This window comes from Enhydra lutris, unplaced genomic scaffold (assembly GCF_002288905.1).
Source record: "Enhydra lutris kenyoni isolate GAN:26980312 unplaced genomic scaffold, ASM228890v2 scaffoldscaffold26, whole genome shotgun sequence".
Classification (NCBI taxonomy): domain Eukaryota; kingdom Metazoa; phylum Chordata; class Mammalia; order Carnivora; family Mustelidae; genus Enhydra; species Enhydra lutris.
Genome location: NW_019154110.1, coordinates 11,195,118 through 11,210,051, shown reverse-complemented (window position 1 = coordinate 11,210,051; position 14,934 = coordinate 11,195,118). Strand labels below are relative to the sequence as shown.

The 14,934-nt window shown below is 47.8% G+C and overlaps 1 protein-coding gene across 1 annotated transcript; it reads right to left on the bottom strand.

Moving 5' to 3' along the window:
- Positions 1–4,819: 4,819 nt before the first annotated feature.
- Positions 4,820–5,707, bottom strand: LOC111151704 (protein SET-like). The gene is made up of 2 exons (XM_022509856.1): positions 5,331–5,707; positions 4,820–5,123 (listed from the first exon to the last, which is right to left on the bottom strand). The coding sequence occupies exons 1-2, from the start codon at positions 5,705–5,707 to the stop codon at positions 4,820–4,822; spliced, it is 681 nt and encodes a 226-aa protein (XP_022365564.1).
- Between the last annotated feature and the right edge of the window lie 9,227 nt (positions 5,708–14,934).

Here is a 14,934-nt window from a genome sequence, read left to right as displayed (position 1 = left end):
GAATGTCAGATCAATTGTGAATGTCAGGGGCTGTGTTTTTTCTTCCTCAGTAGACACTGAGAACCTCAGTGGGAGCCTCAGGGGCCCACAGGAATGCAAGTTAGCACACTTGGGAAGGCCACAGAAGCTCTGGTCCCAGCCTCCTGCTGGTGTGAGCTTGGGCTCATGTGTGTGGGGCTTTGGGAGGTGGGGCCCCTAGGCTGGAGGAGAACATATGTCATCTGTGTTGTTGGGACTGTTTGTACTTCCTGTGTCTGCTGCTATTTCAAAGTACTTAAAGGCAAAATGTTCTTTCACTCACTCTGCTGAGGAGGCCCCGTCATACTCCTGTGACTACCTCTAGCCTTCTCCCTGCTTTGTTTACTCTTCTAGAATTCCCTCAGTAGCCCATGGAGGACTTGTAGGGTTGGAGTGAAGGGGAAGGGAGGGGAGCAACAGCTTTTTCAGGCCTAGCAAGAAGAGAACTTTTCCTGTTTTTGCTCTCCATTGCTGTTGATTAAGCCTTATTTTGTGTTGGGTTTAATCTCCACAGACACCTGGGGTACCCAGAGTCCCTGCAGACCCTTCCTGGTATCACCGCCTATCAGAGGATGCAGAGGAGAGGGCCCAGTAGAGGTTGGGGGTCCCAGTGAGAAGAAGGCAGGGGGATGGCATAGAAGGAGCACTAGGAGTTTCAAATTCCAGCTGTGGTTCACTAGGCCTGAGGGCCTAGCATGTGTGGGAGGCAATCAAATCTGGAAGACATTTGCACTTCCTCCAGGCCCTCACCCTTCCCTATGGCCTTCCCAGCAGCATCCTTTCTTCTTTGGACGCTGTTTGAGTCCTTGCCTTGGCTGTGGGGCCAGCCAAGGGGTGGCACATTGGCCCTCAGGCCACATGGGCCTCCTCCTGTCCCCTAGGATTATGTTGTTGAGAGCCTAGAGTGGTGGTTTTTTAACTACCATGGTAACCAGAGCTGTTTGGATCCAACTGAGGGGACCTCTATTAGCATCAACTCCTTGATGGATAAAGTGGAGAGCAGGATGGGAAGGAGAGTGTCATGGTGAGATGAACACCAGAAGTTGGTCTTTAGGCTTTCTCAGGGGCATTGGTGACTGTCCCATGCCTTCTCTTGCCCCTCTGTCTTCCCATCTGCCTAAAATTGATTTGCTAATATCCAGTTTGCCTCTTGGGGTCATTATGATGCCCATGGTGACATTAGTTGTTATGCGTTGCCATGGAGGCCAATCTGCGGAGCCCATGTGTTGGTGGGTGGTGGGATTAGACCTTCTTATCTCCTGGTTGAGTGTCTACTCCCTCCCATGCAGGTGTGTGCTGAGCAGCACTGCCCATCTTAGACACTCACCCAGGGTGTACTAGCAAGCACCCTGGATAAGGAGAGGGGTAGGTTTCATGAGTCAAGCAACATGATTCACTCTGCAGTGCAATAATCAATTTTAAGAATCTTCATTCTTGAATGGTTCAACAGTCCTGAGGCCACTGCCTGCCCTTCCTCCTGGTGTGAATTCATCCTTCCACTAGTACACAGTCCCCTGGGGCCCTACAAGTTATGTCCAGCCAGAATGCTCTCAATACCCTTGAGATCCTCAAACTGGAGTTGCTGGTGTTTGTAGGCACCGGACCTGGGTCCTTTCGTGAATCTATGAAGAGAATATTTGCTAGGTGCTGACCGTATGCTCAGCAACTCTGGAGCGCTCTCTCAAAACCCTTTTGCCTCAACTAGTACCTCATCTCTCTTCCAGCCAGAACTGAGACCAGCTGATGCTAAGGAAGCATGACTGGGCCCTGGACTGCCATGAGGGTCACCCATGGGATCCCGGGGCAAGCCAGGGCATGTGTGGGTTTGGTTATGAACACTAGTGCAGTCTTCTGGCTGCTCTTTCTGGAGTTCTATTGGCCCTCTTTTCTGGACTAATTTCTGCCCAGGAGCTATATATATGCAGCTTCTTTATGCTACCCAACATTACTGCCATTGTCATTATGCTGTGCCATTTACTCCTCTGGGGACAAGATTCTAGACTCTAAGTTGCAGAGCCCTTCACCGGGAACATCTGGTCTCTCCCGCCTGCCTGGGCATTGGGTGGTGGGGGGAGGGGTTGTGGGCATCCATAAAAGTTGGGGGTCATCCAGAATGGAGGGAGAAGCATCTTTACTGCAGGGAATGTATACAGGAGGAATTCCAGGGATTGTCTCACCTCATCGTCTTCAGGTAGCAGGCCTACCGGGTTTGGATGCAGGTGGGAAGAATAGAGTTCCTGGAACGTAAGGGGACCCTTCCCTGGGCCCAGTCTCCCCGCACAGCTCATAGGACAAGCGGGGAGAGTGCAGTGGAGATGCCCCTAATGTGTGAATGCCTACTTACTCCGGAATGGAGCATGGGAATTGAGTACAGTCCACTTTCCTATGCTGAGTAGCCCCTGAAAACATTGGCCCTCCCTGGGCCCGCTCTGGGAAGTTCGGACCTCCAAGTCGATTCTCTTTAAGCCCGCTGAGGCGAACAAGCATCCTTGTGGATTATTAGGCCCGTGTGAACAAGGCCTGGAGTCCGCTGGGTTGGGAACGGTGGCTGTAGGCAGGGATGGATTGATTATTCTCTGTTTTCCGGCGGCAGGGCCGAGCACACTTCAGCACCGCGGGCTGGACAGCGCCTTTCAGGGCTTGCTGGTGGCGCGCAGCAGGGACGGCTGTCCTCTCTTAAGCAGACCTTTCGCGCGGAAGGAACAGGACAGGAACAGGACGGAGTTTCCAGGGTGGGCCCAGAGCTGGGGTTGGGGTAAGGGGCAGGGTGTCCTTGTCCCAGCGCAGCGAGGCAGGTGTCACGTGACCCAGCGCCACCAATCCGCATTAGCCAGTGCCTGGACTTATGGCATTATGCAAACGCGAGGAGAAGCGGCTTCCCGGGAATGCTGGATCCCTGCCTAGGAAGCCAACCTATCTAGCAAACGCTACGACCAGCTATGGGCCCAGGGAGGGCCTGAGAATCGCCCCAACCCACACAGCAAGGCAGGGGAGGGCCAGCACTAGGTAGGACCTGAAACATCGGGAAAACCTCATTTCAGCTCAAACCTGTGAGGAAAAACCAGCAAACAAGCAGCCCTAAATTTACCTGCTATGGGCCTGTGGGCCCTCAGTCTGTGTCACCTCTCCACTAATTGCCTTTATCATAGCATTATGCTGCCGAGCCACGACGTCCAAACATGCTCTCAAGGTCCTGGCAGCCTTGGGTACCTTTTTGGACACTGTCCTAGGGGTGGCTGTTCCCAGAAAGCCAGCCTTGAGGCAGCAAGACAGGTTCTCAAGTGACATAAGAGGAGAATGTGACTTGAGAGAGCGGTCATTTCTCAGCTACCAGCAGAACCAGAACTATTTGGATGTGACTGGGAGGAAGCAGTGCAGATATGCGCTGTTCCTTCTCCGAGTAGCGGAGGGATCCGGTAGAGGCGGGTGGTACTGTGGAAATCAGATGAGACCTGTAGGCAGTACCGCTTTAGCCTGTTCATAGGATCAGAAAGGTCCAGGTGAGACCCCATTGCAGGAGGGGGCATTCTTTAAAAGCTATGCTAGTTTCTTTTTTTTTTTTTCACATTTAGTTTTATTGTAACAAAGCAACTTGTACAATTTTAACGTTTAAAACTGAGCATCCTCTTTCCTTTCCAGTGAAACAAAAAGAAAATTTAAAAATAAATAGGAACAAAATTACAATAGAGAATGTCAATTCCAAATGAGATCCTACAGGTTCTGCTGATTCTCCTATCAAATAGCAGGGCTCAAGTATCGTTAGGGAGAGAGTTTTATTTTAAAAGTGTCATCTTAAACTGCAAGGATGTCCTTTAAACATCACAATTAAACATGCCAGAGGAGAAGCCATGTTGTCAAAATGCCCACTTAACCCACCCAAACGTCTCAAACCCACCCTTTGCTGACCTTCTATAACCCAATTTTTTAAAGTTTTTTTCAAACAAGAGAAAGTAGATAGGTACATGTTGGTAAATGGTAACTGTCCATATTCACATAGAGACACAGTGTAATCTCTGAGCCCAATACACAGAGAAAGGAGGAAAAAAGCTAGAATTCTATGCACAACTACACAGGGGCCTAGCACCCTCTGGCTTCCCGCAGAGCTAAGGGAGCAGAAGCTTTTTCTTTTTTCCCACAGAGCACGGTGGTGTTGATTCCATAAAGTTTTTGTTTTTGTTGAGACAGGAAGGGACAAAAATGAATTTGGAACAAAAAGGGGTAGAGATTCTTTTCCCACTGTAATTCTGCTCAAGGTACCCCCCCCCCCAAATAAGCTGAGAACCATGGTATAAAGGGAGAGAAAAAGGAGACTTCAAAAATGAGGGTGAATAAGCATGAGAGGAGAAAAGAAAAAGAAGAAGAAGAAAAAAAAAGACAGCAACTTGCTCCCAGGGACTGAAGAAAATTTAAAAAGGAAAGTTAGAATCCATCAGTGTTCCATCAGTCATCTTCTCCATCCTCCGATCCTTCCTCCCCCTCATCATCATCTTCATCTTCACCTTCATCCTCATCTCCTTCTTTTTTTTTTTTAAAGATTTTATTTATTTATTTGACAGAGATTGTAAGTAGGCAGAGAGGCAGGCAGAGAGGGAGAGAGGAGGAAGCAGGCTCCACACTGAGCAGAGAGCCCGATGTGGGGCTCGATCCCAGGACCCTGAGACCATAACCCGAGCTGAAGGCAGAGGCTTTAAACCACTGAGCCACCCAGGCGCCCCCCTCATCTCCTTCTTCATCAATATCTTCTGATCCTTCTTCATCATCATCATCATCTTCTTCTTCTTCTTCTTCTCCTTCCCCTTCTTCAGTCATCCATATTGGGAGCCAAGTAGTACTTTAATGGATTTGGCCAAATACCATCTTTGAGGACCTCTCCTAACTCATCTGTGCCTGCATCAGAATGGTCAGTAAACCAGGTGAAGAAGCTCTCTGGTTCGTCATGATGTCTCTTCCTGCTGGCTTTATTCTGTGTTTGACTTGAACGTTTCATCAAATCATTTCCAGATTTCCGTTTGATTTCAGTGGACTTTGAAGATGGATCACCACTCTCATTCAGATGGAATTCTTTGGAGAGAACTTTATTTTCAAAGTAAGGGTTTTCATCAAAACAAAACTCTAGGGATGCCTGGGTGGCTCAGTGGGTTAAAGCCTCTGCCTTCAGCTCAGGTCATGGTCCCAGGGTCCTGGGATCGAGCACCACATCTGACTCTCTGCTCAGCAGGGAGCCTGCTTCGCCCCTCTCTCTCTGCCTGCCTCTCTGCCTACTTGTGATTCCTCTCTGTCAAATAAATAAATAAAATCTTTAAAAAAATAAATAAAAATCTATTCTGTAACCTGATTTAATATCTTCCAATTCTGTCACTTCAACTCTTATCAAATAATGCAGCATCTCTTCATCCTCCTCCCCAAGCAGTGCTGACACTAGTGGATGGTTGACAAATGTTGTTACCCAAAAATTGGGGATTTTGGCGATCCATTCTGACCTCTTCTGAAAAAATGGTTGGCGGAGTTTGTTATATTTCTGTTCTACTTTCAAAATCTCACTGGCTTGTTCATTAAGTCTGTCTGTTTCATCTTGTACTTCATCAATATGTTCAGTTGCTTCTTGCTGTTCTTTTTCTCCCTTACGCAAGTGCTGAGATGTTGATGTCTGTCCTGGTTTGGGGACAGGAGGCAGTCTCGCTTTCTTCATTTGAGGCGGAGCAAAGACTGGCCTTTGGGGGCCATGCTGTGAGGAAACTCCACGAAACCAGGAGAGGGGCACATCTGGAAGCTCCGATTGCTCGCTATGCTAATTTTTAAAGCTTCTTGTTTTAAATACTTTGAAACTTTCTGGAGAAGGTGGTTCAAAGAACTTCAGTAAACCCATCGCTCCTCTTCAGCTCTTGTTAATGTTTTGCCAAGTTTCTACTATTCTCTGCTTTCATTTTCTCCTTCCCTCCCTGTCTCTTGAGTACACACACTCATATGTGTTATTATCACTGTTATTTCGAACCGCTTGCCAGTGAGTTGTATAGGTCTTATCTGCTTGTAGTCTGTGAAAGAGTCCGGTCACTGGGCACCGCTGGGAGCCACAGCCCAGTGCAGAATCAGCCTGATGGGGTAGGTGGGGATCTAAGTAGAGTGATCAATTTATTGGGGACACTGGGGGAGCCTGGATCTCATGGTTTTCATCTCCTCAATGAGCCTATGGAGTAGGCTGTTTGCATCCCTCAAAAGGCAGGTAACCGCCCGCCCCCCAACTCTGTCAGGGGAGGTGCCCAACCAGGGAGGAAGCCAGCTCTAGTCCCTACATCAGTGAACAGCTCCCATTCAGGGGCTGGAGCTGGGGAGGGGGCTGAATTATCCTGCTGCCACTTCCTGACCACCACTGACCATTTTCAGCATTTTCTCTCTTCAGGAGGACCAGATTCTTGGCATGGGGCTTGGAAGTAGGAAGTGAGTCCTGTCTACACATAGTATGACACCCACACAGGCCCTATTGAGACAGTCTGTTTAGTTTTTCTCGAGTCTGGGGCAAAGTTTTGTCACCTTGACCCCCCCCCCCCCACCTCCCTCTTCTCCGTGGCTTACTTCCTCTTCAGTGTCTCTGGCCTCTGGCTTCTGGTTATAATGGATTTTTAAAAAAATATTTAATTTATTTATTTGAGAGAGAGAGAATGAGCAAAATGAGGGGGAGAGGCAGAGTGAGAAGTGAGCAGGAAGCCTGACGTGGGGCTTGATCCCAGGACCCCGGGATCATGACCTGAGCTGAAAGCAGACGTTTAACTGACTGAGCCACCCAGGCACCCCTGCTTATAAGGGATTTTGTTGCTGTTTATCATCTGCAGTCTCCCCTTGGGCAGCCTCTGTCTCCAGAGAGGCACTGGGCAGCTGGTCAGAGCACTCAGGTAAATTCCAAGTTGGAGGTCCCGTGAACGCAGGAGGGCAGGCAGTGGGATCCACTGGGCCTTCACAGGGCTGGCAGGTCTCATCTACCTTTTACTCCTATATAGTGGCAGTGAGAGAGCCAGGTGCACCTGGCCTCGTAAGCATTCACTAGGAGGCTTGGGACTCCAGGTTGGAAGGTCATCCCACTCGCCACCAAGCAGTCTTTGCCACCCTGCCCAGGGGAACCCACAGCAACGGGGGCTCCAGGCCAGTCCAGGTAAAGCCACAAGTGGGATGGCAAGATGCCTCGGAATGGCCAGATCCTGAGCTCCTCAGAAAATGCCCTGAGGGAAGAACAGAAATGGTTAGAGGCAGGAATGACAGGAGAAGCCTGTGCAGTGCTGAGGGGGCAAGAGCCAGCCATCTCTTCAAGCTATGGGTGGTTCGAGGGTTATTTCTCAAGGTCATTTCTGAGTTCTTTGGTGCTGACTTTAGGATATAACCTTTATGGAAAATACATTCAAAACTTTCCTGGAATGCTGGGCTCAGATCAGAGACAGATACCTAACGGCTCTAATGACATTTAAATTTTTCTCTTTTTTCTGTTTGAAGCTGAAATTATTAGCAGCTAGTTCCTGGCTGACCTGGAAACATATCTGGAAGCTGGAGTGCTGCTTTCGCCGACTCTGCATAGCGCAGTGAATATCTGACTATCGGGCCTGGGGAGGCAGGGAGGAGACTCGGCCCCATACAGGCCTGAGGTGGAAGGATGGCTCTGTCACGGAAACCTGGGTGACTTCAGGTGAGTCACTGCACCTCTTGGGCCTCATGTTCCTCCTGTACGTGGGATCCAACCCACCCTGCAACCTTCCCTCTGGGAGTTGTCTTAGGCCGCGGTGCTCCCAGGACCTGTGCTAAGGCTGCACATCTTCCTGGCCTCTGTCCACATCCCTTACAGGCTGTGTCCACTGAGCATCAGTGAACTCAAAGCCCAAAGTGGGATTGGATTTATCACATCAAATCCTGCTTGGAAAGCACAGGTCCATTCGATGGAGATCCATTCTAGCCGGAGACTTTCCATGGGGTTATTTTAATTAGAATTTCTTCGAATGTTCAGATGAATTAGGGGATAATTGGCATTTTGGGTACAGAGGATTAGCATCCCATTACTTAGGTACTCTTTGACGTTTTTCTAATTGATGGGTAATTTCCTCCATGACATTTTATGATAGTATTTTTACAGATTCCCTATGAGCTCTTTGGAAGAGAACAGTGCGATCACTCAGGGGAGGCCAAAATGAAAGGTGACTTAAAATTTTGGCTGGGGAGGAAATAGGGATTTGGCACAGAGTTACTTTTGAAAGGGAACCAAACCTTAGTTTTTAATAAAGAAAACATTTCCAAATGATAAAATCTTTTATGTGGTTTACCTTAATTATACCAAAAACCCAAATGTTTAAAAACAACCATTTGGCAGTAAGCAAATGTCATGTCAAGTTTTCTTTCCACAAGGAATTTGTCGCCTTGAGTAGCCCCATATGTCTGTGGAGATGGGTGAAGGCTTGAATGGTTAAAACATTTCAAGGAGCACAGGTCTCTGTAAACTTCAACAGGTTCTTGCCTTGGAACACGTTCCCTTTTCTCTAGGCCCTTTGAGAGATACACACCCTTTTCTCCTTAGTTCCTCTGACCCCTACTCATTTATTGGGCTGATATTTCTTAGAAAATTATCACACCAAAATTTCTCCCAAAAGGAGGAAATAATTTTAGAATTTGATGGTAGTGATCAAAATAGCCAAACCAGGAGAATTAAATGGCCCTTTGCCATCTCTTACTTGCTCCATCTCTGACCCAAGTCTGGGGACCCTGATCGTTTATTCCTATTGGGTCAGCTACCTTCCTGTTTACAGGCAAAAACATCAACTGATATTGGTAGAACCCGCAGCACACGCCCCATCAAGATTCAAATTAAGGTTCCACTAAAAATAACGATGCTTTGGGGCGCCTGGCTGGCTCAGACAGTAGAGCATGCGACTCTTGATCTCAGGGCTGTGAGTTTAAGCCCCACACTGGGTGTAGAAATTACTTTAAAAACAAACTTCTGTTTAAAAAAATTAAAAGTAAAGACAAGACCTCCAGAAAGACTCTTCCACCTCTCTGGAAAGGCTCTTTTCAGAAACTGCTTACCAACTCTTGTGCCACCGAAGACCAGGGAACAGACTCACGGAGTCACGTGACATGCCTAAAGCAAGCACCAAACTTGGCCTGGAGCCCTGCTGGCCATCTGATGACCTGAAAGGAAAGATTTCCAGAGCTGAAGCTGATGACATGGCTTTGCCAAGATGTCCAGACTAGGTCTGTGTACCTTTTTCTCACTGTTGCTTCTTCTGTCTCTTTTGTGGCAAGAAAATGCCCTTGTCCATGTTTCCCAAACTCGTAAGGAAGCGGGCAACCTCTTCTGTGACTATGGCCTTTTGGAAACCATCTCATCATGATCCCGTGACAAAGGAATTTTTCACTTGATTTTTCTAAAGGGTTAGAAGGTTCTAAATTCATGAAAGTCTTCTTTCATCTAAACTATTATCTGGGGACGCCTGGGTGGCTCAGTTGGTTAAGCCGCTGCCTTCAGCTCAGGTCATGATCCCAGGGTCCTGGGATCGAGTCCCGCATCGGGTTCCTTGCTCAGTGGGGAGCCTGCTTCTCTCTCTGCCTCTGCCTCGGCCTGCAGCTCTGCCTGCTTGTGTTCTCCCGCTGGTGCTCGCTCTCTCTCTCTCTCTCTCTCTCTCTGACAAATAAATAAATAAATAAAATCTTTTAAAAAAATAAATAAACTATTATCTGACTCTGGATTCTTATTCAAATTCATGGTTTTCTGAATTTACATCTTTACAGACTATTATTGAAAACACATGTGGTTCTAAACAGTTATTTTGAGATAACATAGTGTTATTGTTGTTGTTGTTGTTTAAAGATTTTACTTATTTATTTGACAGAGAGACACAGCGAGAGAGGGAGCCTGACACGGGGCTCGATCCCAGGATCCTGGAATCATGACCTGAGTGGAAAGCAGATGCTTAAAGACTGAGTTATCCAGGCGCCCCAGAGATAACAATAGTGGTTTTTTTTTTTTTTAAGATTTTATTTATTTGTTTGACAGAGACAGAGAGAGAAAGACCACAAGTAGGCAGAGAGGCAGGCAGAGAGAGAGTGGGGGAAGCAGGCTCCCTGCCGAACAGAGAGCCTGATGTGGGGCTCGATCCCAGGACTCTGAGATCATGACCTGAGTTGAAGGCAGAGGCTTAACCCACTGAGCCACCCAGGCGCCCCAACAATAGTGTTTTAAAACGTCTTTGAAGTTTTGCTGTTTTGCAAAAAGTACATTAGCTGCTGCTCCATGTTTATACCTGCCCCGAATCTTCCCAAACGCACCCGGTTCATTCTTAAGCAGAGACGGCAGGAAACATACGGACGCCAGGTCTGTTGTCACAGGACAGACCTATGACAACAGGTCTGTAAGGGCCAACGAATATTTCAGTGGGTTACTTTCCGACCTAGAGTCTTGGTTCGGAACTATGATACAATTTGGAACTGTTATGTTACTACTACTACTTCTTTTTCTCCTTCTTCTTCTTCTTTTTAAGATTCCATCCATCCATTTGACACAGAGCACAAGCAGGGGGAGCAGCAGGGAGAGGGAGAAGCAGGCTCCCTGCTGAACAGGGAACCCGATGCGGGACTTGATCCTGGGACCCTGGGATCATGACCTGAGCCGAAGGCAGACGCTTAACCACCTGAGCCACCCAGGCACCCCTGGAACTGGTATGTTACTTCTTCCATTATGTATAATTGTTTTAGGTTTTGTATTTTGTTACCTGTCACACTGTAAAAAACAACAATGTACCCAATATGCTGGTGCTGGCTCAGTGCTTCAGGACAATCGCTGACACTCGCTGACAGTTGCGGCCTTGAGAAGATACAGAGTTTACATGGAAGCTACATAAGAGTTCTCCCTTCTGATCTTCCCTGTTGCTCAAATGTGGCCTTAAGTGGTTTCCAGCTGCTATGCACTTTCCCTCTGATGTAGGACATGATGACCAGGAAAGGTCCTTCCTGGTGCTGCGGGACAAACCACTAAGTATGGAGAACCTTACTCTTGATCAGTGATGCTTTCAAAGAAAGATCTTGATCAAAAGCAAGAAATGTGGAAATCGATAAAAGGAAAGCTTGTCTAGAATAGAGTATGGAGGGGTGCCTGGGGGGCTCAGTTGGTTAAGCGTCTGCCTTCAGCTCAGGTCACGATCTCAGGGTCCTAGAATCGAGCCCCGCATCAGGCTCCCTGCTCAGCGGGGAGCCTGCTCCTCCCTCTCACTTGGCACCTTCTCCCTGCTTGTGCACTCCCTCTCTCTCTCTCTAATAAATAAATAAAATCTTAAAAAAAAAAAAAGAATGGAGTGGGGAGGCTGGCAGGGCAGGCTCTCAGGCCCTATCACTTGCTATCAATTGCAGACCCAACAGGAAGAGATGGACCTTGCATATGGATGCTACCTTAGCTTAGTTTTTGCAGTAACAGCTGAACTGACTTTTTGCTCAACAGGAGATGGAGTTTTAGAGTTGCACTGCTCTGAAAGAGATACAAATCTCAGGCACATATGGCTTCCATGTTAGTGACAAGGCTGCACTTCTCCACCATGCCAGCACCTAGGCGAGAAGCCTGTGCGTTGGGTAATGGATGGGGAAGAATATCAAAGATTAAAATCAGGGCCACTGTAAGAGAAACCATAAGATCAAAAAGACTGAAGGAGGGGCACCTGGGTGGCTCAGTCTATTAAGCCTCTTCTTTCGGCTCAGGTCATGATCCCAGGGTCCTGGGATCAAGTCCCACATTGGGCTACTTGGTCAGCTGGGAGCCTGCTTCTCACTCTGCCGGCTGCTCCCCTGCTTGTGCTCTCTCTCTCTCTCTCTCTTTCTCTCTCTCAGACAAATAAATAAAATCTTTTTTAAAAAACAAAACAAGGGGTGCCTGGGTGACTCAGTGGGTTAAAGCCTCTGCTTTGGGCTCAGGTCATGATCTCGAGGTCCTGGGATCGAGCCCTGCAGCCGGCTCTCTGCTCAGTGGGGAGCCTGCTTTCCCCCCTCTCTCTGCCTGCCTCTCCGCCTACTTGTGATCTCAATCTGTCAAATAAATAAATAAAATCTTTAAAAAAAATTTAAAAAAAATTTAAAAAAAGTTTTTTTATTTTAAAAAAAAAGTAAAAAAAAAAACAAAAACAAAAACAAATCAAAGAGTCTGGAGGGGGCCAAAGATGGCAGAGCTAATGTAATCCCCAAATCGAGAAATAGGAAAGGAGTAACATGTCCCAAGAAAGTCCAAAATCTAATAAGGCAGACATTAAACTTTAAGACTTAAGAATGATCCCCTTTGGCTGATGCCCTGCCTGAGGCTCTCTGTGGGGGGTAGGAGGACACCCTGAGGCACTGGCTGGGAGCATCTGGCCCCCGTGAACTAGGGAGGCCGTCCTACCCTTTGGAAACTGTTCTGTCTATGGGCCGAGTACTCTGGGCCCGTGGTGGGCATGACAGTCTGCTGATCTCTGAATCGTGTTTGGGGCCATTGTCCCATTGTATTTTGAAGAAGAGTGCCTGGCTCCTGTTGAGATGACTGACCCACACTAACCTCCTGGTCCAGTGGTTATGTGGCCAACCCACTAGTGTGTCCTTTTTTGCAGTATGTGTAGCTGAGAATCTTTAAGATCAGCTCTTTTCTGCCTGGCAATTCTACCTTTAAGTCATTTATTTCTTCCTTCCTTCCCCCCCTCTCTTTTTCTATTTACTTTTTTATTTATAAAGATTTTATTTTATTTATTTGAGAGAGAAAGAGGGAGAGCTCAAGCAGGGGGAGCAGCAGAGTGAGAGAGAAGCAGGCTCCCCACTCAGACACTTAACTGACTGTGCTGCCCAAGAGCCCCGAGTCATTTCTTTCTTTTCACCCTTCACCCTAGGCTGCTAGGAGGAGCCAAGCCATCCCTCCAACACTTTGTTTAGAAATCTCTTCAGCAAAACAGCCCGGTCCATCCCTTGCAAGATTCACCTTTCGCAAAATAGGGGTTGCAAACGCAATTCAGCCAAGTTCTTTGCCACTCTACAGCAGGGATCGCCTTTCCTTCCGTTTCCAATAACATGTTCCTCGTTTCTGGGCAACCTCACCTGAATGGCCTGCGTTGCCCATGTTTCTACCAGCGTTCTGTTTGTGACCACCTAGGGATTCCGTAAGAAGAGGGAGGCTTTCTCTACAGTGCTCTCCTTTTCATTCTGAGCCCTCACCAGAATTGCCCATTAAGGTGTATTCTTGGCAATGTAGACATCTCATTTTCTAGTGAGCATCTCGGAACTCTGGCCTCAGCCTGTTGTGCAGTTCCAGAGCTGCTCCCACATTTTTTGGTATTCCTTATGGCAGCACCCCACTTCTTAGTACCAATTCTTAGTCCACTTGGGCTGCTATAACAAAAATACCAGAGACTGAGTGGCTTAAACAACAAATGTTTATTTCTCATAGGTCTGGAGAAGGCTGGGAAGTCCATGATCAAGGCACATGCAGATTGGGTTTCTGGTAGAACCCGCTTCCTGTTTCACGGGCCACCATCGTCCCACTGTGTCCTCACATGGTAGGAAGAGGGCAAGAGAGCTCTCTGTCTGGGGTCTCTTTCACAAAGGCACAATCCTCTTCACGAGGCCTGCACCCTCATGACCTTATCACCTCCCAGAGCCCTACCTCCCAATGCCATCACATTGAGGGATAGGATTTCAATGTATGAATTTGGGGGGCGGGGCACAAAAATCCAGACTCCAGCAGCCTCTTTCCTTGCCAGCACTGGGTATTGCGTCTTTTTCATTTTCGTCATTCCACCCGGTGTGTGGTGGTATCATTTCCATCTGATATTATTTTCCTTTGGCTTTTATAACTTTCTGGTGCAGATCTGCTAGTGAAGAATTCTCATGGTTTCTGTTTGGACTCTTTATTTGGTCTTTATTTTTGAGAAGGGGGAAGGCAGTTTGGGGTCTCAGTTTCTCCGCTCCTTACTGAGCGGAGTTCCTGTGCTTCTCTGTCACATGGATATGAGGTTGGTGCAAAGCCCAGATCCACTCCCTGTCCACGTGGGACCCCGAGAGGCTTCCTGGAGAATCTGGCTGGGAAGTCCTGATTCCTTTGATCTCTGTCCTACGGAGTGTAAGGTGGGATCTGTGTGGATCTGCAAGTGGGAGAGGGTGTGAGAAAAGTGTGAGGTCTGGGTGGTAGGATATGTTTATGAAACAATGGTGAGTTCTTTTGTCTGTGCCTTCTCAACAGCTCTGGGACCGGGAATAACACAATTATTCCTTTTAAAAAATATCTAATTAATTAATTTATTTGTCAGAGTGGGAGCGCAAGAAGGGAGAGTGGGAGAGGGAGAAGCATGCTCCCTGCTGAGCAGAGAGCATGATAGAGGACTCGATCCCAGGACCCTGGAATCATGACCTGAGCCAAGGGCAGAGGCTTAACTGACTGAGCCACCCAGGCCTACCTAGTGCAATTATTCTTTATCCCTTTTGCTGTCTGGAAGTTCTCCTTGAAGTCTAACTGTAGGTCAGACTGTTACTGTCTAAAATTTGGGAACGAATATCTCTTCACTGTTGTAAGATAACACTCAGAGTTGGAAACCGACCACTCCACTCCACCTGAACCTCGGGCCTCCTTAATTTGATTCCCACCAGCAGCCTCACTCACTTTAACGTCTGAACTACGTAGATACCAGAGGAGAAACAGCGGTGGAGGAGTAGATGAGAATGAGGCAGAAGGCCCTCAAATATCCCAATCTCAGACACTCCTCCTGGTGCTGACCCTGGGTCCCCCATGCCCTGGGGAGGGGTAGAGGTGTTAGGGCTGCAACAAGAAGCTGAGATTTGAGGGGCGCCTGAGTGGCTCAGTTGGTTAATCAGCTGCCTTCCCCTAGGGTCATGATCCCAGGGTCCTGGGATTGAATCCTTTATTGAGCTCCTCACTCAGCAGGGAGC

Bases quoted from the DNA above. Each gene is read 5' to 3' on its own strand.
- LOC111151704 (XM_022509856.1), bottom strand. From the start codon at position 5,707: ATGAAGAAAGCGAGACTGCCTCCTGTCCCCAAACCAGGACAGACATCA. The intron at 5,124-5,330 runs TTTATTTTTTTA...CCTAGAGTTTTG, and splicing joins GGTTACAGAATAGATTTTTA to TTTTGATGAAAACCCTTACT.